The 25,182-nt window shown below is 45.5% G+C and overlaps 1 protein-coding gene across 4 annotated transcripts in view; it reads left to right on the forward strand.

Annotated features, from left to right (window-relative positions):
* REPS1 (RALBP1 associated Eps domain containing 1) overlaps positions 1-25,182 on the forward strand; it is a 134,816-nt gene that overhangs the window by 92,490 nt on the left and 17,144 nt on the right. For all 4 annotated transcript variants that reach the window (XM_069725937.1, XM_069725939.1, XM_069725938.1 and 1 more), the window contains 4 exons: positions 6,478-6,550; positions 16,925-17,043; positions 19,034-19,098; positions 24,896-25,075. In XM_069725937.1, coding sequence (XP_069582038.1) covers positions 6,478-6,550; positions 16,925-17,043; positions 19,034-19,098; positions 24,896-25,075 — 437 coding nt within the window. The remainder of the gene's footprint in view (positions 1-6,477; positions 6,551-16,924; positions 17,044-19,033; positions 19,099-24,895; positions 25,076-25,182) is intronic.

The following is a 25,182-nucleotide window of genomic DNA, read 5'->3' on the forward strand; positions in this document are numbered from 1 at the left end:
AATGATTTATGCTACATATGCTAGACATGGCAGGCTGAAGACCCCGCTATGGGGATAGCACAGGTGATTGAATGAACGCAGCTTCATGATTTCTAAGGTACTGTAACTATTAAAGTAAAAAGTGAAAAAAAATGTTTTTAAAAAAGTTCAAATCACCTCTTTTGCCCCATTAAAAATAAAACAAAAAAAATTCACATTTGTTATGGCTGCTTTCAGAAATGTCAGATTTATCAAAATATAAAATGAATTAATCCAATCTGTTAATGGTGTAACAAGAAAAAAAATGGAAACGCCAGAATTAAGGGGTTTTTCTTTATCGCCTCTCATTGGGGGACACAGGAACCATGGGTGTATGCTGCTGCCACTAGGAGGCTGACACTATGCAAATAAAAAAGTTAGCTTCTCCTCTGCAGTGTACACCCCACCAACTGGCATTAAACTCTTCAGTTTAGCTTAGTGTCAGTAGGAGGTGGACACGGGTCTTTCATTAGACCTTATCTACCTCAATGTGCGTCGTTTTTCTTTCAGGTTCTCCGGATGGGATACAGGGTGAACAGTCACACCTGTAGTCCCACATTATGGACTATGAGTACGGCGTGTACTGCCACCCCGTATCCTCATAGATCCCTCTCCAGGACCAAGAGCCTAGCACACAAGCGTGCTCAGAAGTCCGGTCCTGGCTCCGTCCCCCACCCACTCGCCCACCAGAGCCTGTCGGTCGGAGGAGACGAGGACGTCCGTCACCACCTACACGGACGTCTAATACCTTCCTTTTTTTTAAGGTTAGTACCGACGGCGTGGGAAGTTAGGTGAGTATTTGTGCTCCCTATCAGTCGCTACTCCTCCTAGGGGGCTCTGTGGATTCCCTACGTTTCCTGCGCAGCTTTCCTTCTGAGCAGAGCTGCGCCTTACTGGCAGCCGCACCGCTATTTTTTCTGCGGCCGCACTTCTCAACCTACTTCCGGCGCCGGCATCGGCGCTCCCCCTTTCCTGCGGCGGCTGCCGCGCCTATCAGCCGAGCGGCGCTCGCACTGTTTTTTGCGCCGCACCGCCGATTACCACCTTTTCTGCGGTCACCGGCTTCTAATTTAGGCCCCGGCTTTCCCCGGGGCCTACTTCCGGTGACGCGCTCCGCCCACTTCCGGTATCATCGGGCGGGCTTTCTCCCGCCCGACAAACTCTGCCCTGCATTCCCCACCCACCGGCGCCATCTCGGCTGGCTCCGCCCCTTCCTCCACGCCGCTACTGGACGCTCAGGGCACGAGTTTTCTTCATCGTGCCACGCACCTGCGCCAGGTGGAACTTCGCAGAGCGCTCTTTCTGGGAACACAGCACGCCATCTGCACTGGGGATCCACAGCATCTTCCTCCAGGCCTGCAGCTCCTGGTATCCGGGGTTTTTCGTCTGCCGTGAGTAGCTCTGCACTGCAGACGGACACCCTCCTCTGCCCCACTGTCCCCTAACCTGCTGGCATTTTCTTCAGGGACCTCTTCAAAATGTCTAACTCTAAAGGGGGCCGCTCTCGTCCTCCGACTTCTTCATCTTCTGCCTTAGTCACGTACTTTGCATGTTCGTCCTGTAACAGCAAACTTCCCTCAGGTCAGTCCTCCCCGCTGTGTCAGTCCTGCAGCAACCCGATTGTTCCCACCGCCCAGGATCCCCCGGCTGTTCCGCCCGAGAGTGATCCCCCCCATCCCAGGCTGGGCCGCCTCTTTCACAATCGGTGGCCGATTTAACACGGGTATCTCAAACCCTAGTGTCCGCGCTGGATCGGTTACCCCTGCAGACCCCTGCAGTGGCCAGCGGGTCGCAGGAACCGCCGCCCAAGCCCTCCTTGATAAGCCACAAAAGGTCCAGACAGGAACGTCGGTCTGAGTCCTCTTCGCGCTCCATCTCGCCGCTTGGCCCTCCCCCGCGGTTGGTGTCCCACCGATCCTCCTCCCCTGAGTCAGGCGAGGCATTATCTGATGCGCCTTCGGAGGATATTTCGGAGCTGGATCCTAACCAAATCGCCACCATGAGTGAGACAGTACAGAACCTCATTGGGGCAATAAACCAAACCTGTGGCATCAAGGATCCCTCTACGGAACCCGCAGATCAGGCGGTTTCGTTTAGACGGGCCAAACCACCTTCTAAATTTTTCGCTCCTCATCCTGAATTCGAGGAAATCTTGTCCAGAGAGAGAGAGAACCCCACTAGGCGTTTTCAGAGGGGAAAACGCCTGGGTGTGCTATATCCTTTTTCTCCAGAACTTACCGCCAATTGGACGGTCTCTCCCTCGGTGGATCCACCTGTGTCCAGGCTGTCCACCAACACGGTGCTTCCTCTGTCCGGCGGAGCATCTCTGAAGGATTCTAACGATAGTTATAGAATCCTTCGCGAAATCTGCTTTTGAAGCGGCTTCAGCGGCTCTATGTCCAGCTTTTGCGTCCACTTGGGCTTCAAAATCCATTTCAAAATGGGCCAAGGATCTTCGGCGAGGTATCCTGGACGGGGCGCCTCCCGCGCAATTAGCGGAACTTGCCAACCAGATTTCCCACGCTGGTGAATACCTGGTTTCTGCCTCCCTGGATGTCGCGTCTTGTGCGGCTCAAGCTTCCAGCAATGCCATTGCCATCCGCCGGACCGTTTGGCTCAAGGCCTGGCAGGCGGACTTGTCCTCCAAAAAGTCCCTCACTAGTCTGCCCTTCCAGGGCTCTCGTCTCTTTGGTTCCCAGCTGGACCAAATAATTAAGGACGCCACCGGGGGTACAAGTTCTATTCTCCCCCAGGCTAAGCCTCGTCGCCCTCCTCCTAGACGACAGTTTCGTTCGCCCCATTCTGGACCTCAAATTGCTGAACAGGAGAGTTCGCCTGAGACACTTCAGGATGGAATCCCTTCGTTCAGTAATTGCTTCCATGGAGGCTCAGGAGTTTCTATGCTCAATAGATATCCAGGACGCCTACCTCCATGTCCCGATATTTCCCGGACATCACCGTTTCCTGCGCTTCGCAGTGCAACGAGATCATTTTCAATTCGTCGCCCTGCCGTTCGGTCTCGCAACCGCGCCAAGAGTGTTCACGAAGATCATGGCGGCGCTGATGGCCATCTTGAGAGTCAGAGGCTTGGTCCTATTTCCATATCTCGACGACATCCTCATCAAGGCTCCGTCCTTTGCTCAGGCCCACGAAAGCCTGTCCATTGTTCTCGACACCTTAGCCCGTTTCGGGTGGCTGGTAAACCGGAAGAAGTCCTGCCTTATTCCTTCTCAGCGCATCATCTTTCTGGGCATGCTTTTCGACACTCGTCAGAGCAGAGTCTTCCTTCCCAAAGACAAGAGATCCACTCTTTGTCGGGACATACGCTTGCTCCAGGGTCCTCGACCTCCCTCCCTCCGTTCGGCCATGAAGGTTCTGGGGAGGATGGTAGCTACATTGGAAGCGATTCCCTTCGCCCAATTCCATTCGCGACCCCTTCAGCAAGCCATTCTGTCTCAGTGGGACAGGTCGGTCTTCTCCCTGGATCAGGCGGTCTCTCAACTGGTGGCTGACGTCACCTCTCATCTCCCAGGGCAGGTCCTTCCTTCCGGTTCACTGGCAGGTGGTGACAACTTACGCCAGCCTGATCGGCTGGGGTGCGGTTTTTCGCCACCTGACGGTTCAGGGCCGTTAGTCGCCGCAGGAGTCATCTCTGCCAATCAACGTCCTCGAAATTCGGGCCATCTTTCTGTCCCTCCGCCACTGGGAAAGGATCCTCAGGGGCCTTCCAGTCCGGATCCAGACGGACAACGCCACGGCTGTGGCATATGTCAACCATCAGGGGGGACTCGGAGCTCCTTGGCCCTTGCCGAGGTATCCAAGATCCTCCTTTGGGCAGAGGCAACGGTTCCGGTGATATCCGCGGTGCATATCCCCGGCGTGGAAAACTTGGCCGCTGACTTCCTCAGCCGCGAGGGCCTCGCGGCAGGGGAATGGTCCCTGCATCCGGAGGTATTCCATCAGATTTGTCTTCGATGGGGAACTCCGGATGTGGATCTCACGGCGTCTCGAGTCAACAGGAAGGTTCCGCAGTTCGTCTCCAGGTCCCGCGATCCTCTCGCAGTGGGCGTCGATGCTCTGGCCATTCCTTGGTCACAGTTCGAGCTGCCCTACCTGTTCCCACCCCTTCCATTACTTCCCAAACTGTTGAAGAAGATCAAAGCGGAAGGGGTGCCGGTCATCCTAATCGCCCCGGATTGGCCCAGGAGAGCTTGGTTCGCGGAGCTCGTCAACCTTCTCGCGGACGCTCCCTGGCGCCTTCCAGACAGGCCCGATCTGCTGTCCCAGGGTCCGATCTGCCACCCGAATTCTCGGTCGCTCAGTTTAACGGCGTGGCTGTTGAGACCGCGGTTCTAAGGGCGTCCGGCCTTTCGGACCGGGTGATTCACACCATGATTCAGGCTCGGAAGCCTTCGTCTTCCAGGATCTACTACCGCACCTGGAAGGCCTACTTCCGTTGGTGCGAGTCCAACCGCGTTCCGCCTATGGTTTTTTCCCGGCCTTCTCTTTTGGCCTTCCTTCAGGCAGGACTGGATTCGGGCCTGGCTCTTAGTTCCCTGAAGGGTCAGGTCTCTGCGCTTTCCATCCTCTTTCAGAAGACCTTGGCCTCTCGGCCACAGGTTAAGACCTTCTTTCAGGGGGTAGCCCACGCCGTCCCGCCGTACAGGGCCCCTGTGGAGGCATGGGACCTAAACCTGGTACTGGACGTTCTGAAGGTTTCTCCCTTTGAACCTCTTGGGGAGATTCCTCTATCAGTTTTATCATGGAAGGTGGCCTTTCTTGTGGCCATCACGTCCATTCGCCGCGTTTCCGAGCTGGCCGCCCTGTCTTGCCGTCCTCCGTTTTTGGTCATTCACCAGGACAAGGTGGTCTTCTGGCCCCCACCTTCTTTTCTTCCTAAGGTGGTTTCCACCTTCCACCTCAACGAGGACATCGTTCTACCTTCCTTTTGTCCAGCTCCGACTCATCCTCTGGAGCGATCGTTGAACAAGCTGGACCTTGTCAGGGCTGTGAGGATCTATCTGGACAGAACGTCCACTTTCCGGAAGACGGATTCTTTTTTCGTCATTCCTGATGGCACGCGCAGAGGCCAGCCGGCTTCTAAAGCGACTATTGCTCGCTGGATCAGAATGGCAATTTTGGAGGCTTACCGGGTCAAGAACAGAGTGCCCCCTCCTGGGATTAAGGCTCACTCTACCCGGGCAGTCGGCGCCTCCTGGGCGGTGCACCACAGGGCTTCCGCCCTACAGCTTTGCAAAGCGACAACTTGGTCTTCCATCCACACGTTCGCCAAATTTTACAAGGTCCATACCTACGCATCGGCGGACGCCAGCCTAGGCAGAAGGATCCTGCAGGCGGCAGTGGTGAGTCCTCTGACCTGATGGAAGTCTGTTTTTCCCGCCCTTGGGACTGCTTTGGGACATCCCATGGTTCCTGTGTCCCCCAATGAGAGGCGATAAAGAAAACAGGATTTTTGGTTGCTTACCGTAAAATCTGTTTCTTAAAGCCTCCATTGGGGGACACAGCTCCCTCCCAATGTTTTTGTTATATGTTCTCTGACTGTTCTCACGTTTACAGTTCTCAAGTTTGTGGTTATGGTTTTTCAACCTTGTTCTTTCTCCTACTGCTTTCTCACTAACTGAAGAGTTTAATGCCAGTCGGTGGGGTGTACACTGCAGAGGAGGAGCTAACTTTTTTATTTGCATAGTGTCAGCCTCCTAGTGGCAGCAGCATACACCCATGGTTCCTGTGTCCCCCAATGGAGGCTTCAAGAAACAGATTTTACGGTAAGCAACCAAAAATCCTGTTTTTTGCCTGCCACAACATTGTAATGTAAATGGCATGACCAAGACTCCGATCCCGTAAAACGGAGATGTTACGGGTCTCTGAAAATAACGACATAAGCAAAAAGTTTTCTTACAAATTTCCATGTTTTTCACCACTTAAATACCAAACATGTATAGGCTTTTCTTATTTCTGTACTCGTACTGACCTGGGGAATCAGTTTTACCATATGTTGAACATGGTAAATTTAAAAAAAAAAAACTATTATGGAATTTTCACTTTTTTTTTTGCAATTTCACCGCACTTGGCTTTTTTTTCCTGTTTTCCAGTATGCTATATGGTACAATCAATGGTTTCGTTCAATAGTACAACTCGTCCTGCTAAAAACAATTCCTCACGTGGCCATATTGATGAAAAAATAAAAAGCCATGGCTCTCTGAAGAAGGGGAGCAAAAAATAAATATGTGGAAAAGCGGAAAATCGCAAGATTGTGAAGGGGTTAAATAGTGGCATGCAGAGCCCGAATCACAAAGTTTCGGTCACTGTCCAATATTTCTGGACCTGACTATATATTAGTCTACTCCGCTCCCCCTGCTCTGTAACATTGTGCCTGCACGTTGGACTGCATTTTCATGGTGTGAAGTAATAGAAGTACTCTTTGTTATGATTTTGCAGCAGATGGTTATAGCAGTTCGGACAGTTATAACTCTGATCCTGAAGAGATTGGAAGTGTGGCTACAAGGCAGCGGTGAGTACTAGTTCTTTTTCTTCTATATTTGTACTCCTTTTTCTGTGTAATCTGTTATTTCTTTTGGATTTTTGAATTTTAAGGCCATGTGCCCACGTTGCAGAAATGCTACGGAAATGTCCGCCACATTTCCGCAACTCCCTGTCGTGGGTAAACCGCATGTGGAATTCTCATGCGTTTTCCCGCAAAACACAAGCGTTTTTAGCTTGCAGAATGCTTGCGCTTTTCCAAGCGATTTGAAGCATCGCTTGGAAAAGTGATTGACAGGTTGGTGACACTTGACAAGTGTTACCAACTTTTTACTATTGCTGCTGCCTCTGCAGCATCAATAGTAAAAGATAGAATGTTTAAAAAAATAAAAATATGGTTATTCTCCCCTTCCGACGGCCCCGATCTCCTCAGCGTGGCTCCCAGTACGTTCCGTTCCCAGGGATACTTTGCATGAAGGACCTTTGTGACGTCACGTGACCGACGTCATCCCAGGTCCTTCGTGCAATGCATCCCTGGGAACGGAAGCCGCCGCCTGCACCGCTGAGAGGCGGGAGGACTTCGGGGGCCATCAAATGGTAAGTATATCCCTATTTTTTATTTTAATTTTTTTTTTTACAGGAATATGGTACCCAGGGCCTGGAGGAGAGTCTCCTCTCCTCCAGACCCTGAGTACCATCTGCATATGAAGCGCCCACTTTACGCATTTGGCTATGCCCACCATGTGTAAAGTGAGCGTTTCAATGCAATCCTATGGCGGTGGAATCGCCGCGATTCCGCAGAAATAATGAACATGCTGTGGATTTTATCGCTATGCAATTCCGCAGCGTGAATAGCCGCAGCATAGGCACAGCCACTGCGGAATCCAATAGGATTGCATGGGAATGCGTTTTTTTAAGCATTTTTATGCGTTTTATGCAACATGGGCACACAGCCGAACACTTGAGTCTGCTTGAAAGCTGATCTTGTTTTCTTCATCTTAAGATTCATACATGTTAATTCGTATTACAGACAGAGAATAGTTTTACTCTCCTGACAATTGATTTGGCTATTATAATCCCTTCCCATTATTGGACTTACTAGTATGTCTTATCTTGCAGGTAGTTTGCCAAACATTGAAGTACCAGTGCATCTTGGTGATCATGTGGGTACACAAACTGTGCCCAAGCCACAGGAGTTCGACTTAACCAATATTTGAGCACCTACTGTAACAGAATCGTGTGTGTGTATATTTATATTCTGTTTTACAGCAGGAGCTCGGCTATCTGTTAAACCGAACTGCTTAAAGATATATAGATACATATATTACATCTCCTTTAGATGTTTGTGTCTCAACCCATTGGCATCCCTGCAACTCAATCACAGGGAGCCGCTGGTTGTCATGGCACCTAAAGCGCCTCCAGGTCTACCAGGTACTGTGGCCTGTTGGGCATCCTTTCAGTATAAAACTGACAAGTCTAATACCCTGCAGTACAGAAGTAGTGCAGAATATTAGACAAGGGATGCATTAAATGAAAGCTGAAGTTCGCACCTCTGCCCCTACCATTATACTGTTCTCAGATTTTGTAGTAAAAACATTCCCTTTTAAGTACGAATGGAAAAAAACAAGCTGGGATGCTTTAACCCCTTTCTGACATTAGACGTACTATCCCGTCGAGGTGGGGTAGACCCCTATGACCACCGACGGGATAGTACGTCATACGCGATCGGCCGCACTCACGGGGGGAGCGCGGCCGATCGCGGCCGGGTGTCAGCAGCTGACATCCGGCACTATGTGCCAGGAGCGGTCACGGACCGCTCCCGGCACACCACGATCAAACATGATCGCGATGTGCCGGCGATACAGGGAAGCATCGGGCAGGGAGGGGGCTCCCTGCGGGCTTCCCTGAGCCCCCCGCAGCAACGCAATGTGATCGCGTTGCTGCGAGGGTCTCCCTACCTCCCTCCCTGCTCCAGGCCCGGATCCAAGATGGCCGCGGCATCCGGGTCCTGCTCAGAGCAGGCACTGTGAAGCTTGCAGTGCTCTCAGACAGATCGGTGATCTGACAGAGTGCTGTGTAAAACTGTCAGATCACCGATCTGTGATGTTCTCCCCCTGGGACAAAGTAAAAAAGTTAAAAAAATTTTTTTCCAAATGTGTTAAAAAAAAAAATATATATATATATATATATATATATATATATATATATATATATATATATATATATATATATATATTCCTAAATAATGAAAAAAAATATATATATATATTATTCCCATAAATACATTTCCTTATCTAAATAAAAAAAACAATAAAAGTATACATATTTAGTATCGCCGCGTCCATAACGAACCCACCTATAAAACTGGCCCACTAGTTAACCCCTTCAGTAAACACCGTAACAAAAAAAGAGGCAAAAAACAATGCTTTATTATTATACCGCCGAACAAAAAGTGGAATAACACGCGATCAGAAAGACAGATATAAATAACCATGATACCGCTGAAAACGTCATCTTGTCCCGCAAAAAACGAGCCGCCATACAGCATCATCAGCAAACAAATTAAAAAGTTATAGTCCTGAGAATAAAGAGATACAAAAATAATTATTTTTTCTATAAAATAGCTTTTATCGTATAAAAGCGCCAAAGCATAAAAAATGATATAAATGAGGTGTCGCTGTAATTGTACTGACCCGAAGAATAAAACTGCTTTATCAATTTTACCAAACGCGGAACGGTATAAACGCCTCCCCCCAAAAGAAATTCATGAATAGCTGGTTTTTGGTCATTCTGCCTCACAAAAATCGGAATAAAAAGCGATCAAAAAATGTCACGTGCCCGAAAATGTTACCAATAAAAACGTCAACTCGTCCCGCAAAAAAACAAGACCTCACAAGACTCTGTGGACCAAAATATGGAAAAATTATAGCTCTCAAAATGTGGTAACGCAAAAAATATTTTTTGCAATAAAAAGCGTCTTTCAGTGTGTGACGGCTGCCAATCATAAAAATCCGCTAAAAAACCCGCTATAAAATTAAATCAAACCCACCTTCATCACCCCCTTAGTTGGGGAAAAATTTAAAAAATGTATTTATTTCCATTTTCCCATTAGGATTAGGGTTGGGGCTACAGTTTGGGTTGAGGCTAAAGTTAAGGTTAGGATTAGGGCTGAAGTTACAGTTAGGGTTTAGATTACATTTACACTTGGGAATAGGGTTGGGATTAGGGTTAGGGGTGTGTTTGGATTAGGGTTTCAGTTATAATTGGGGGGTTTCCACTGTTTAGGCACATCAGGGGCCAATTCTGCGTTGAAAAAGTAAAACAGTGCTTCTTCCCTTCCGAGCTCTCCCGTGTGCCCAAACAGGGGTTTACCCCAACATATGGGGTATCAGGGTACTCAGGACAAATAGGACAACAACTTTTGTGGTCCAGTTTCTCCTGTTACCCTTAGGAAAATACAAAACTGGGGGCTAAAAAATAATTTTTGTGGGGAAAAAAAAAGATTTTTTTATTTTTACGACTCTGCGTTATAAACTGTAGTGAAACACTTGGGGGTTCAAAGTTCTCACAACACATCTAGATAAGTTCCCTGGGGGGGTCTAGTTTCCAATATGGGGTCACTTGTGGGGGGTTTCTACTGTTTAGGTACTTTAGGGGCTCTGCAAACGCAATGTGACGCCTGCAGACTATTCCATCTAAGTCTGCATTCCAAATGGAGCTCCTACCCTTCCGAGCCCTCCCATGCACCCAAACAGTGGTTCCCCCCACATAAGGGGTATCAGCGCACTCAGGACAAATTGGACAACAAATTTTGGGGTCCAATTTCTCCTGTTACCCTCAGGAAAATACAAAACTGGGGGCTAAAAATTAATTGTGGGGAAAAATTTGTTTTATTTTTACGGTTCTGCATTATAAACTTCTGTGAAGCACTTGGTGGGTCAAAGTGCTCACCACACCTCTAGATAAGTTACTTAGGAGGTCTACTTTCCAAAATGGTGTCACTTGTGGGGGGTTTCAATGTTTAGGCACATCAGGGGCTCTCCAAACGCAACATGGCGTTCCATCTCAATTCCTGTCAATTTTGCATTGAAAGGTCAAACGGCGCTCCTTCCCTTCCGGATCTCTCCCATGCGCCCAAACAGTGGTTTACGCCCACATATGGGGTATCGGCGTACTCAGGACAAATTGTACAACAACTTTTGGGGTCCAATTTCTTCTCTTACCCTTAATAAAATAAAACAAATTGGAGCTGAAGTAAATTTTTTGTGAAAAAAAGTTAAATGTTCATTTTTATTTAAACATTCCAAAAATTCCTGTGAAGCACCAGAAGGGTTAATAAACTTCTTGAATATGATTTTGAGCACCTTGAGGGGTTCAGTTTTTAGAATGGTGTCACAGTTGGATATTTTCTATCATATAGACCCGACCCCTCAAAATGACTCCAAATGAGATGTGGTCCCTAAAAAAAAAAAATGGTGTTGTAAAAATGAGAAATTGCTGGTCAACTTTTAACCCTTATAACTCCCTAACAAAAAAAAATTTGGGTTCCAAAATTGTGCTGATGTAAAGTAGACATGTGGGAAATGTTATTTTATTAAGTATTTTGTGTGATATATCTCTGTGATTTAATTGCATAAAAATTCAAAGTTGGAAAATTGCGAAATTTTCATAATTTTCGCCAAATTTCAGTTTTTTTCACAAATAAACGCAGGTACTATCAAAGATTTTTTACCACTATCATGAAGTACAATATGTCACGAGAAAATAATGTCAGATTCACTGGGATCCGTTGAAGCGTTCCAGAGTTATAATCTCATAAAGGGACACTTGTCAGAATTGTAAAAATTGGCCCGGTCATTAACGTGCAAACCACCCTTGGGGGTAAAGGGGTTAATCTTTTTTTTTTTTTTTTTATAAATCAAATACTTTTTATTGAAAAAAACAGGATAACATTACATACATAAGCATACATTAGAGTACAAATGATAATACTTTCCCTATTTTTTAAAGGGAACCTGTCACCCCGTTTTTTGAGATTGAGCTATAAATACTGTTAAATAGGGCCTGCGCTGTGTGTTCCTATAGTGTATGTAGTGTACCCCGATTCCCCACCTATGCTGAGATATAACTTACCAAAGTCGCCGTTTTCGCCTGTCAATCAGGCTGGTCAGGTCGGGAGGGCGTGGTGACATCGCTGGTTCTTCCTCAGCTTTACGTTGGTGGCGTAGTGGTGAACAAGCAGCGCGCGATCTGCGCTGTAATCCCTTGCAAACTCGGCTTTGGGAAAATGGCCGCCGCGATCTCTAATGCGCACGCGCGGCATCCCGCGGCCATTTTCCTGAAGCCCCGTGCAGCAGAGCACTCGATCTGCGCACGCGCGGCCCCAGGAAGATGGCCGCCCCCACCGATGCAAGGGATTACAGCGCAGATCGCGCGCTGCTTGTTCGCCACTACGCCACCAACGTAAAACTGAGGAAGAACCAGCGATGTCACCACGCCCTCCCGACCTGACCAGCCTGATTGACAGGCGAAAACGGCGACTTTGGTAAGTTATATCTCAGCATAGGTGGGGAATCAGGGTACACTACATACACTATAGGAACACACAGCGCATGCCCTATTTAACAGTATTTATAGCTCAATCTCAAAAAACGGGGTGACAGGTTCCCTTTAATAAATGTAAATACACCAAACACATCCCTCCCCCCTCCCATAACAACAAAACCTCCCCCTACTCCCCGTCACGCTTCTACAATCCTTATCCATGTATTACAATGTTGTACTTATTTTATTACCCGAATATCCTATTTTTATCTAGTTCTGCGGAAACCGTTCTGGGAAAGTCTAACCAGCCCCCCAGATATTCCCGTAGTGGTTCATCTTGCCTCTTTTCATGTATACTCTTCGCTCCATAAGGATTACAAAATTGACTCTATTTACAAATTCCTTCCTAGTAGGAGGATTTTCATCTAACCAGTGCAATGTGATAGTTTTCCTTGCAACATAAAGCAGTCTGGCTATTGCTAGCCAACCCCATTCATCCGACGCCACCTCCTCTACATGTCCTAAAATACACGTCAATGGATCTCGAGTAATAGTTGCTTCCGTCACTCTTTCCACTAAATTTAGAACCACAATCCAAAATGCCTGTTGTCTTGGACAAGACCATAGCATATGAAGAATATCAGCTTCATCCATTGTACATCTCGGGCATCCAGAGTCCGCCCTTAGTCCAGCTTTTTTTATCCACACAGGTGTCCTGTATACCCTATGTATAGCGAATAACTTCGACACCCTCCCAGATTCACTTATAGATATTCTAGGGACATATTGTAAAATCGACTCCCACAGATCATCTGATATGTCTCCCAAATCCCTTGTCCATTTAGCTCTAGCCATCAATGGGTGTCTATCCAAAAATGTATCCAGCAGTCCCCTGTAAATTAGAAATATAATACCCCTAGTACCCCTCTGTGGACCAAGTATATTCAACATACTGTCACTCTGTATCACTATCAGTGACCTTCTCCACTGTCTAGAGAATGCGTGTCGCAACTGTAGATACTGGTAAAACATAGTATGCTCCAAAGGTAGCTCTTTCCTGAGTGTTTAAAATGTTTTAAATGTCTCACCATCTAGCAGCTGCGACACATACCATATACCTATTCTTCTCCAGTGTCCAAAATTCCATAGACTTAGCAGTTCATACCAAATGTCTGTGTATCTCGTGTATTCCCCTATACCCCTCCATAGCTTTATTTTTTCCACAGTTTTTCAAGTAAAGGTACCGTCACACTTAGCGACGCTGCAGCGATACCGACAACGATCCGGATCGCTGCAGCGTCGCTGTTTGGTCGCTGGAGAGCTGTCACACAGACCGCTCTCCAGCGACCAAAGATGCCGGTAACCAGAGTAAACATCGGGTTACTAAGTGCAGGGCCGCGCTTAGTAACCCGATGTTTACCCTGGTTACCATCCTAAAAGTAAAAAAAAACAAACACTACATACTTACCTACAGCCGTCTGTCCTCCAGCGCTGTGCTCTGCACTCCTCCTGCACTGACTGTGAGCACAGCGGCCGGAAAGCAGAGCGGTGACGTCACCGCTCTGCTTTCCGGCTGACCGACGCTCACAGCCAGTGCAGGAGGAGTGCAGAGCACAGTGCTGGAGGACAGACAGCGTTGGGTAAGTATGTAGTGTTTGGTTTTTTTTTTACTTTTAGGATGGCAACCAGGGTAAACATCGGGTTACTAAGCGCGGCCCTGCGCTTAGTTACCTGATGTTTACCCTGGTTACCAGTGAAGACATCGCTGGATCGGTGTCACACACGCCGATTCAGCGATGTCTGCAGGGAGTCCAGCGACCAAATAAAGTTCTGGACTTTCTTCCCCGACCAGCGACAGCACAGCAGGGGCCTGATCGCTGCTGCCTGTCACACTGGACGATATCGCTAGCGAGGACGCTGCAACGTCACGGATCGCTAGCGATATCGTCTAGTGTGACGGTACCTTTAAGCCAAAGTTGGAAACCTTTTACGATTCAGATGAAATTTACCCGCCTCCAGAGCAGCCAACAGTGGACCCCTCCCCACCACATGAGAAATAACCTTCCCCACTGAGCTTATAAGATCGTGATCCCCCCCATCCCACCAAATGCTGGCACTGGGACCCAATGTAATACAGCCATGAGTTGGGAACCGCCAAACCTCCATCATCTTTTGGACATTGCAACAGTTCTAGCTTAATACGTGCTCAACCTCCTTTCCATATCAAATCACGGAAAATGGCGCTAATTTTATCAAATCTATTTTGAGGCAGCCAAACCGGTGCATTGTGTAGCACATACAAAAGCTGAGGCATAAGTATCATCTTTATTAAGTTAGCACGCCCGGTCATTGTTAAATGTCATTTCCTCCATGCCATAATCTTCTGTTTAAATTTACCTAGCAGCGTGTTCAAATTAAGTCTTTCATAATCTTCAATATTATTTGACACCCTGATGCCCAGGTAAGTGAATTCTGTAACCACCTGAACCGGAGTTGGCTACAACAAGTGTCCCACCATCCAGCGGTAACAAAACGGACTTATCCCAGTTAATGCAGATCCCAGATATACCGGCATATTCGTCTAGAACCTTCATCACCGTCCCCAGGGAGTTCTCCGCATCTCCCAAAAATAGCAACATGTTGTCAGCATAGAGTGCCACTTTTTCCTCATGTATCCCATCTTTAAATCCTGCAATATTTTGATCCCTTCTAATCACTGCCGCCAGTAGCTCTATTGGTATAGCAAACAATAAAGGGCATCCCTGTCGTGTGCCTCTAAACAAGGAAAACCCCTCAGACATTCGCCCATTAACACCTACCTTGGCCCTATTATTTCCACTCTACGCTATCGAATGCCTTGGCCGCATCCAACGACAAGATCGCTCTATGCCCTAGGCTATCTGCCTTCACTTGCATGTTAATAAAAAGTCTCCTCAAATTCGTTGCTGTGGATTTGTTCGGTATAAAGCCCACCTGATCCCCATGCACTATAGATGTTCTAACTTTATTAAGGCGGTTAGCCATCATTTTAGCCAGAAGTTTTGCATCCGTCGTTAGCTGTGAGATTGGGCAATACGAGGCCGGCTCAGTAGGGTCCTTGCCTTTCTTAGGGAGCACAACAATAATTGCCTCCCGCATGGACTGTGGGAGTTCACCTCTTTCCAACCCTGCCTTATATACTTCCAGCAAAGCAGGTAGCAAACATTTCCCATATTTTTTTGTATACTTCACAGGGCAAACCATCCCCCCCTGGAGCCTTTTCATTAGCCATAGAGGCCAGCGCTACCTCCAGCTCCTTCAAGCTAAACGGTCTATCCAATAATTGCTGATTCTCTGCAGGCAATCTGGGAAGCTCAGCTCTGACCAAAAAATCATTAATCTCTGTATCTGTCGGCTGTGCCTGTGATCTATATAGATTAATATAAAAGCCCTCCATCACCTCCAGTATGCCCACAGTATCTCTATCCTCCTGCCCATCTGCTCTCCTTAAGGCAATTATATAAGCACTATCTCCACCAGGGCCAGGAGATGACCGGCTCTCTTTCTTCAAAGTATTGCGTAGTTCGGAACATCTTTTTTTCGTTCCGCCATCCGTAAGGACAAGGATGCTTTTATCTTAACATATACTTATCTTGTAATGTCTTCACATCCTGTTCTGTCCAGATGTGTCCGGATCTCAGAATTCCAAGAGGCGGAAGTTTACCGACCACCATATTGGGGCACCCAAGTGATGGAAGCACACACACATATACATACATATACATACACACACACACACACACACACACACACACCGCAGGTGCAGTGAATCATTCGGCTGATCCTGGCGGCAGATGTGCGACGTGTCTACAGGCGAGAGACAGCAGACAAGGGGGATAGCACATGGGGTAGAAAGGTCAAAGAACAGAGCACAGACGGGAGAAGTCAGTACATGGGGAAAGAGAGAGTGGATATGTGGGTGAGCACATGGGGGGGAGAGATTCTCAACACTGCAAAGCCTGCCCCCATCATGACATTACCGCCCTCCCGATGCGATCAACGCTGCAAAGCCTGCCCCCATCGTGACCTTACCGCCCTCCCAATGCGATAGCATCAGGCCTCCATCTAGTAGGGTTATAATCAGCCAGTCTCATAGTAAACACACATATACTATATATAGCATATGTGTGTTATTTGTATCTGAGATGCCTCACACTGAGCTTAGCATGATAGAAATCCTCTAGCCGTGCCCTATATGGGCTCTTTAATGGTTTTCTATTTCTAGTGGAGAACCCACTAACCCCACCATATCTCCTGTATTCCCCTAGCCCACACTCTACCGTCACGACGGGGTTCTTAGCTTGAACCTGTTGATCAGGTTTTTCTTTGGACTTCAATCTAACAACTACCTTGGTTTCATGTTGGGAGTATATTGATAAAACACACATAAAAAAAAATAACACAAAAAAGCCACAATGTTCTTAGCCGGTAAACAGGAGTTGCCTAACAGTCAGATGTTGAAATAATTTCTCTACCTGTGTCCTATGTGATATTTAACCAACGCCCTAAAAGACACTTGTTTCTATGACAACTTGGCTCTGTAAAATCTGTTCCACCTACTTAGTAGTTTAACTAGATGCCTTGAATGATGCAGAGTAGGTGGCAGTGTGCAGATCCAGCAGCCCACCGCCCGCTCTGTGCCCTGCATCTGTCCAGCATTGGCTCATTAGGACAGTGAGCAGCATTTCTTTTGAATGCACACAAATAGAAGCAAGAAATGGACAAATTGAAGCGGTGACTTTAATGGTGAGCTACTGTGACTGATTGTTTTAACTCTTAAGTGTTTTTTTTTTTGTTTGAAGTGTCATTGTTTTTATTGTAGGTCCCATTCTGGCACTTCTCCAGACAGCACAGCACCACCACCTCCTCCACCAAGACCGCACGCGTCCCATTCTCGCTCCTCATCCTTGGATATGAACAGAACATTTGCAGTTACAACAGGTGAGGACTTCTGTAAGTTAACTGGATGTAGAAAGTTTTATAGTAAAAATTTTTTCCTTTGGGAAGAATAACAGTGGATGAGAACTAAAACAGAACTGCTGGGATCCTTATAACTTAGAGACCTTTCATTCTTCTCCTCAGGGAATTCTTGATAAAGTAGTGTTGGCGATCTTACGATCACTTTAGCATTGTGAAAATGTCCTGGAAAATGCCAATAAATGTGTCTTAACTATTACACTCACTCCCTAAGGAGATGGATTTGGTTATATTCCAGGAAATGCAGGATGGCAAGACTAGAGTAGGCACAATTGCAGAGCTTTGTGCTTCATTTATTGGTAGCTATATATAAACTATTTACACACGGACACATTTGGTATCTCTTAAAGGGAACATTAAAAAGAAAAAATCTTCACTGAACTAAATTGAGTCCCAATTTTTTAGCTTTATTTTATTTTTTTTTCATTTTCCTTAAAGGGAATTAGTCAGTAGGATCAACTCTTCTAAGCCGTCTATATGGGCACGCAGGTCATAGGAAGCTGAATAAAGTGATGCCTTGAGATCTGTGATCTGATGTCTTATTCCAGAGATATCCACGTTTTTCTTAATATGTAAATGAGCTGTTCAGGACGGTGGGCTGGACACTGACCTGCATGAGAATCTGCCTCCAGAGCTTATTTTATATGAAGGGGCAGTTACTAGTGTGAGACATGTAAGTAACACAGAATAGGAAAACTGAACTTTGTCTTCTTACAAACACATTTGCTGCAGCTCTCCCATCTCTGCTGTATTGCAACAATATTACAACCCTGTCTGCCTGTGAGATGGAAGCTCAGAGGAACCTGCAGATGTGTCAGTTATAATCACACACAGCTCTGCAGTGAGATCACGAGAGGGCAGCCATTACATGTCTCACACTGGTAACTCCCCAGCTTTACGTAAAATATTCTCTGGAGGCAGATTCTCATGCAGATCAGTGTCCGTCCCATAGCACTGAACAGCTCATTTACATATGAGAAACCTGGATTTCTATGGAATAAAACATTGGATTACAGACATCAAGGTATCATTTTATTCAGCGTTCTATGACTATATACGGTACATGTTGTAGAAGGATTGATCCTACTGACAGATTCCCTTTATGTCACAGCACCACAGTAATGCAGGTCACAAGGATGAGCGGTTTCCTCCATGATATTCTTATGTGGTAAGAGACGTTGCCACCACTCTCCCATTTCTTTGCCTGCACACTGTTATGGAGAAGTGCTGCAGCATTGAGAGCAGTCTCCGTGGACAACTTATCCCATGAGGAGGTCTCCTTAATTTAATTGCAGACCCATTGTATGTGTGTGTCCTGCCAAGTGCCACGCTGTAAGCATGTGGGGTCATGGACGTGGTCTTATTGTGTACATACATATAATGTCAGACTTTATCGCATGCCTTACTATAAGATGCACCAAAGGTTTGGACAGTAGAAATGGGAAACGCATTTCCTACTAAATAAAACTTCCCTGTTGGTATAAAAAAAAATGGAGGTGTCACCATCAGGGTACAATAGGGAGATAATAGATGTATGGTTAAGTGTCTACACCATGTCTATTACAGCAGGGGTGGGGAATTTTTTTCTATGCACTAAACTTTATGATCATGCACAAGAGACAAATGTACCCTGACAAAACCGCAGGGAAAAACTGCCTCAAACACTCAACAAAACCTGTTTTTTTTTTTTAACGTTGCATCTTTAGTGCCAAGAGAGCAGGTATTGCATGCGGGAGAAAATGCATCAAAAATGCAATGTCTGAACATAGCCTTGTAGTACTACAGATCTATGAAGTGGTGTTCTCTGTGGTCATATCCATGTACTGTAACACGGTAAATGTGGCCATGGGAAGAGATGGACACTGCTCTGTAACTGGTCACGTGTCAGTGCTATGCCACACGGTAAGCCTGTGAGGTCATGTAGGTGGTCTTATTGTCTTCTCTCTTATCACAGGACAGCCCCAGCCTGCCGCAGTACCACATCCACCTGCCGTTCCTCCCCGGCCTTTGCCTACTCAGGTATGTGACAGTATAGGCTGTTGTAGGGTCTTCAGGTTCTCTAGACACACTGCTAGAATTTGACTGACCATAGCCCAGCATGTTTGTAGTATTCGTCCTGCACTCTTATTAGCCTGCTCTTACTGTGTTGTTGGTTAGAAACCATCTTGTGGTTCTGACCATCGGGTAGGATAAATACACCTCCCTATTATTCCCTATAATTACTGTGATCACTCAGATATTGGAAAAAATCTTTATTTAGGTCAGATAATTATAGAGCAGGTCAATATGACCATATACATCAAGTATTACGACAGTCATCCAATAATTATACAGGGAGAGAGAACTCCTGATCCTTTTTAACCCCTTTCTGACATCGGACGGGATAGTACGTCCGAGGTCAGATCCCCTGCTTTGATGCAGGGCTCCGGCGGTGAGCCCGCATCAAAGCCGGGACATGTCAGCTGTTTTTAACAGCTGACATGTGCCCGTAATAGGCACGGGCAGAATCGCGATCTGCCCGCACCTATTAACTAGTTAAATGCCGCTGTCAAACGCAGACAGCTGCATTTAACTACCACTTCCGGCCGGGTGGCCGGAAATGATCGCATCGCCGACCCCCATCACATGATCGGAGGTCGGCGATGCTTCAGAATAGTAACCATAGAGGTCCTTGAGACCTCTATGGTTACTGATCCCCGGCAGCTGTGAGCGCCACCTTGTGGTCAGCGCTCACAGCACACCTGATTTTCAGCTACATAGCAGCGATCAGCAGATCGCTGCTATGTAGCAGAGGCGATCGGGTTGTGCCTGCTTCTAGCCTCCCATGGAGGCTATTAAAGCATGGCAAAAGTAAAAAAAAAAAAAAGTTAAAAAAAATGTGAAAAAAATAAAAAAAAATATAAAAGTTTAAATCACCCCCCTTTCGCCCCAATCAAAATAAATGAATTTAAAAAAAAAATCAAATCTACACATATTTGGTATCGCCGCTCTCAGAATCGCCCGATCTATCAATTAAAAAAAAGCATTAACCTGATCACTAAATGGCGTAGCGAGAAAAAAAATGCAAAACGCCAGAATTACGTTTTTTTGGTCGCCGTGACATTGCATTAAAATGCAATAACGGGCGATCAAAAGAACGTATCTGCACCAAAATGCTATCATTAAAAACATCATCTTGGCACGCAAAAAATAATCCCTCAACCGACCCCAGATCATGAAAAATGGAGACGCTACAAGTATCGGAAAATGGCGCAATTGTTTTTTTTTTTTTGTTTTTTTTTTTAGCAAAGTTTAGAATTTTTTTTCACCACTTAGGTAAAATATAACCTAGTCATGTTAGGTGTCTATGAACTCGTAGTGACCTGGAGAATCATAATGTCAGGTCAGTTTTAGCATTTAGTGAACCTAGCAAAAAAGCCAAACAAAAAACAAGTGTGGGATTGCACTTTTTTTGCAATTTCACCGCACTTGGAATTTTTTTCCCGTTTTCTAGTACATGACATGCTAAAACCAATGGTGTCGTTCAAAAGTACAACTCATCCCGCAAAAAATAAGCCCTCACATGGCCAAATTGACGGAAAAATAAAAAAGTTATGGCTCTGGGAAGGAGGGGAGTGAAAAACGAACACGGAAAAACAAAAAATCCAAAGGTCATGAAGGGGTTAATAAATCAAGTCAAAAGAATAAGGGCAGGTTAGAAATTGTAATGGGTAAATACTCAGCCCATCAGTTGTTTGTAGAGGATGCCTTCTACAAATCTGACCGCTGATGTAGCAAAACTGTTCTGTCTGGATGTTTTTTTTTTTGTTGTTGTTGAGTTGGAGCAGAAACTGAGTGAAAACTCCCAAGTTTTTTCAGAGTTTGAAGATTTTAAAGGAAAATTTGGACAAAAACTCCTTCAAAAAATAAAAATAAACCTCTCTGTGCACATAGCCTTAGTATATTCAATAAAATTGCTGGATGCTGATCGGTTATTTGTACTGTTTTTTTATGCTAAATCTAGTAGTGGAGACTCAATGAAGGAAATTTGAGACTGAAAGGTCTCCTCTTGGCTTTGTCTTAAAAACCTGTATTAATACCCCTTCACAGCCGCCAACCATAAATAAATGGGCTTTGTGCAGCACCAATGTGTCTCTCTACAATCCGTGATCTTGCAAAGCTGTGGATCTCCAGAACGCTAATTCAGACAGACTACATCATAGGGACCGGATTGGCTTGGGTCCCGGTGATGTTAACCGTCTTATCTTCTAGATGATGTAAGTGGGAGCCTCTCACCCCTCCTGCACCACCGTGAGGTGATTACAGAGGAGCTGAGAATTGTCATGGCAGCCTGAGGTCACATGACGAACTCTGGGTGTGTCAGCTACGGTGACCTGTTAGACCCTGCTTCTGGCTGGGTCTAACAGGCGATTTGCCAGTGTAAAGCTGCCAGGTCTCACGCGTTACAGTACATCTGTATTGCAATGCATGATACCAGTGATAAGAGAAATAAAAGTTGAAATAAAAGTTGAAGTCCTATACGAAGACAAAAAAAATATATCAATAAATAACTATATTTATGTATAATAAATACACATTTGGTGTAGCTGTATCCAGAACAACCTGATCTATAAATCTGTCACACTAGTTGACCCCTTCAGTGAACACCGTTAAAAAAAAAAAAAAAAAAACCTGGCAAAAACCTGTGGTTTTTCATCATATTGCCAAACAAAAAGTGGAATAAAACACTATCAAAACTCGAATGGAAATAAAAATGGTATCGGTGAAAACGACATCTTGTCCTGCAAAGAACAAGCTGCCACACAGCTCAATCAGCGGAGGAATGAAAAAGCTATAGTTCTCAGAAATGGCTATGTAAAAACAATTTTTTTTCTATAAAAGTTTTTATGTAAAGCAGCAAAAACTAAAAAAATGATATATATGGGGTATCGCTGTAATTGGACTGACCCGAAGAATAAAGCTGCCTTATCAATTTTAGGACATGGTGAACGGCATAAAAAAATGAACAATTCCTGAATTGCTTGTTTTTGTTCATTCTGTATCAGTGATCAAAAAATTCATGCGCCCAAAAATGGTAGCAATAAAAACATCAACTTGTCCCACAAAAAACAAACTCGCATATGACTCTCAGCAAAAATATAGAAAAATTCTAGCTCTTGAAATATGGCAATGAAAATCGTGTTTTTGCAAAAAAAAGTGTAAAAAAAAAAAAAACTATATAAATCTGCAATCGCACCAACCTGAAAAATAAAGTCGTCTAATCACTTATACTGCACGAGAAACTGCGTAAAAAAAAAAAAAAAATAGAACAAATTCTTCACCTGCTGTTGATTTGGTTAACTCTGCCTCCTAAGGATTGCAGTAAGGCTTGGCTCAGATTTACCCAGTGCTCACACCAGAGTTTCCGTGTAATCTCTGAAATATGTGATTCAGACAGAACCCCCGATGGAACATTTTGTCTAGAATGGTGAATACAGCCTTCTGTCCGATGCCTGGATGGCCTGCTCAGTGTGGCGGCCGAGTCGGCGTGTGCGCATACCACACCACGGCGCCATTTTATTGAAGACACCGTGTATGCAAATTCAGACTGTCTTCAACAAAGTGGTGCTAGACATCACTGGATGCGCACTCGTTGACTGCGGCAACATTTCATTGAAGAATTCTACTACAATGTCAACATAGCTGGGTGCACTGCCTGCGCATGCACACTGCTATGGTGACATAGTTCATTACTTTAATAAAATGGCGGTAGAGTGAACATACGCATACTGCGATCTCTGCGCCATTTTATTGAAGACTCTGTACATGCAAATTTGCAAACAGTGCCTTAAATAAAATGGCGCCAGATAGCACGGTATGCGCATGTACTGACTTCTGTACCATTTTATTGAAGAATTCTACTACATGAACATAGCAGTGTGCACATGATAGCCATAGGGAAAAAGACAATGGCTGGAACTTGCGCACTGTTATGTTACCGTAATAGAATTCTTCAATAAAATGGTGTTGGAGTCAACAAGTGAGCATAACGTGATCTCAGACGCCATTTTATTGAAGACACTGTAAATGGCTAGTTCCCTATAATGAGGTAGATGGAGTCACTTTGGATATTGTCTGGCCTATGATTCAGTGGTGTCCGCAGAGCATGCAGGAAAAGCATGGTGAAACCGGCGTCCGCCACTGGTAAGCTTGCCTGTAGCCAACGATGGACGCTGTGTTCACGGTACTTTTCCTGCATTGTCCTTTCTGTGTATTCACTAGCAATTCGTACACTGATGAAGGTCTGAGACCAAAATGGTTTTCTGTACATTTGTGGATAGCTTATTAACATATTCGAGCATCCACCTTATTACCGTTTGGCATGCCAAGTTTCTGCCATATATGCTGATGGTTTTGGACACTACTTGTGTATCGGATACAGTAGTGTCTTGGTTATTTAGCATAAACCACATGTAGCGTCCACATGTTTGACACCTCTTTAGCAATGAGCGCCCGCTTGGTTCATAGGTGCATGTATCCCCATGGCTGCAACACCAGCCCAAATGATCACCCTTCCGCCACCATGCTTGTCAGTTGATAGATGTTTGTTCTGACAAACAGAGTTTGGTTTTCCTCAAACGTGGCACAGACCACACGTCTTCATTTTATTCATTGAAATCCCAAAATGATCAGATCTTTTTTTATACCCAGAAATGTAAAATTATAGAATTAAGAGGGTGTACTTGGTTTTCCTCATGATTGTTTATCGACATAATCCTCTCCTTGTGTATATTGGAAATATTTGGTGATGTATACTCCACTAAAATCTCCTGAACTGTACAAAGTGAAGGGAGCTATTGTAAAGCATTCTGTGCCTACCATAGTTATACGGTGCGCAAATTACATCTTGTTGGGTTTAAGGACAGTAGTAATTCAGTAGCACTGTACAATTAAAGGGCCTCTGTCAGCACAGAATGACTGTTCAAAGTTCAGGTGCTCCGTGCTCGCTTGGCGTAGCCAAACATTTACTGCACCTTCCAACCTGCTTGGTATCTCTGCCCCACTCTGACTCTCTAAAGCCAGTGCTGCCAATCAGAGGGAAGTGTGGAGATAGAGAGAGAATAAGCAGGTGAGATGCTGCATTTAAGTGTTTGGCCACGGCATGATGAACAGAGCGCCTGTGCTGGGTTTGAAAAGTCATTCTGTGCTGACAGTCCCTTTTTAAGAGAGGACATATACATAAAATTAAGATAGTACCAAGTAGCACTGTTCAACAGTTACACAAGGAGTGAGGATCCTGCTTATTATAATAAATAGGGGTTTTCAAATAAAGCTGCATGATCCGGTCTTCAGCCAGTATGTGTCAAATTACAATTACCAAGTGCTATTGTGTGCATGGAGGATGTGGAGACAAAGAATAGCAGGGACCAGATTCAGAGTAAAATTTAGTTTAGCAGTAACAGAGAGCAGTTATTATTTGGTTTTAAATCGTATGGGGTAGTTCCAGAAAACTGGGACTCTTGGAGATGGAAGTGAGAGGTTCGGATTATGGAGGGTGTTAGTCTTGGATCAGTTGCAGAACAGAGAGCACAGGTAGGGTGCTAGACGGAGATGAGGTAGGAGATGCATTGTGGTGAGGAACTGTGGATAGCTTTGTGGGTGAGAGAGACGTTTATATTGCACTCTGCCACAGATGGGTAACCAGTGCAATGACGGGCACAAGGTGGAGGCATCGGTGTAACGACTGGACAAAAGCACAACACAGGCTGCTGGGTTTTTACTAGTGCATTGAATACAAAGCTTTGCTTCATCATGTCCTTGTTCATATTCCTTCCAGACCTCTGGCTCACATGTGCACCGCTCAGTGGATGCTGAAGGTCTTTTATCTCATTCAAGTACATCTCCCCAGCAAATTCCAGAGCAGCCAAATTTTGCGGACTTCAGTCAGTTTGAAGTATTTACATCATGTGTGACAGAAGAGCAAGCGGAGGATCCTGAGAAACCAGAAGTTGTACAGGTGTGAAGAACTCAGAATTCAGGAAATGAACAAGGTTTCACACAGGATTTCACAGCTCTAGAGAACCATTTTACACTTTATACCAGAGACATTTTATTCTGCTGCTA

Source organism: Ranitomeya imitator, chromosome 5 (genome assembly GCF_032444005.1).
Source record: "Ranitomeya imitator isolate aRanImi1 chromosome 5, aRanImi1.pri, whole genome shotgun sequence".
NCBI lineage: Eukaryota > Metazoa > Chordata > Amphibia > Anura > Dendrobatidae > Ranitomeya > Ranitomeya imitator.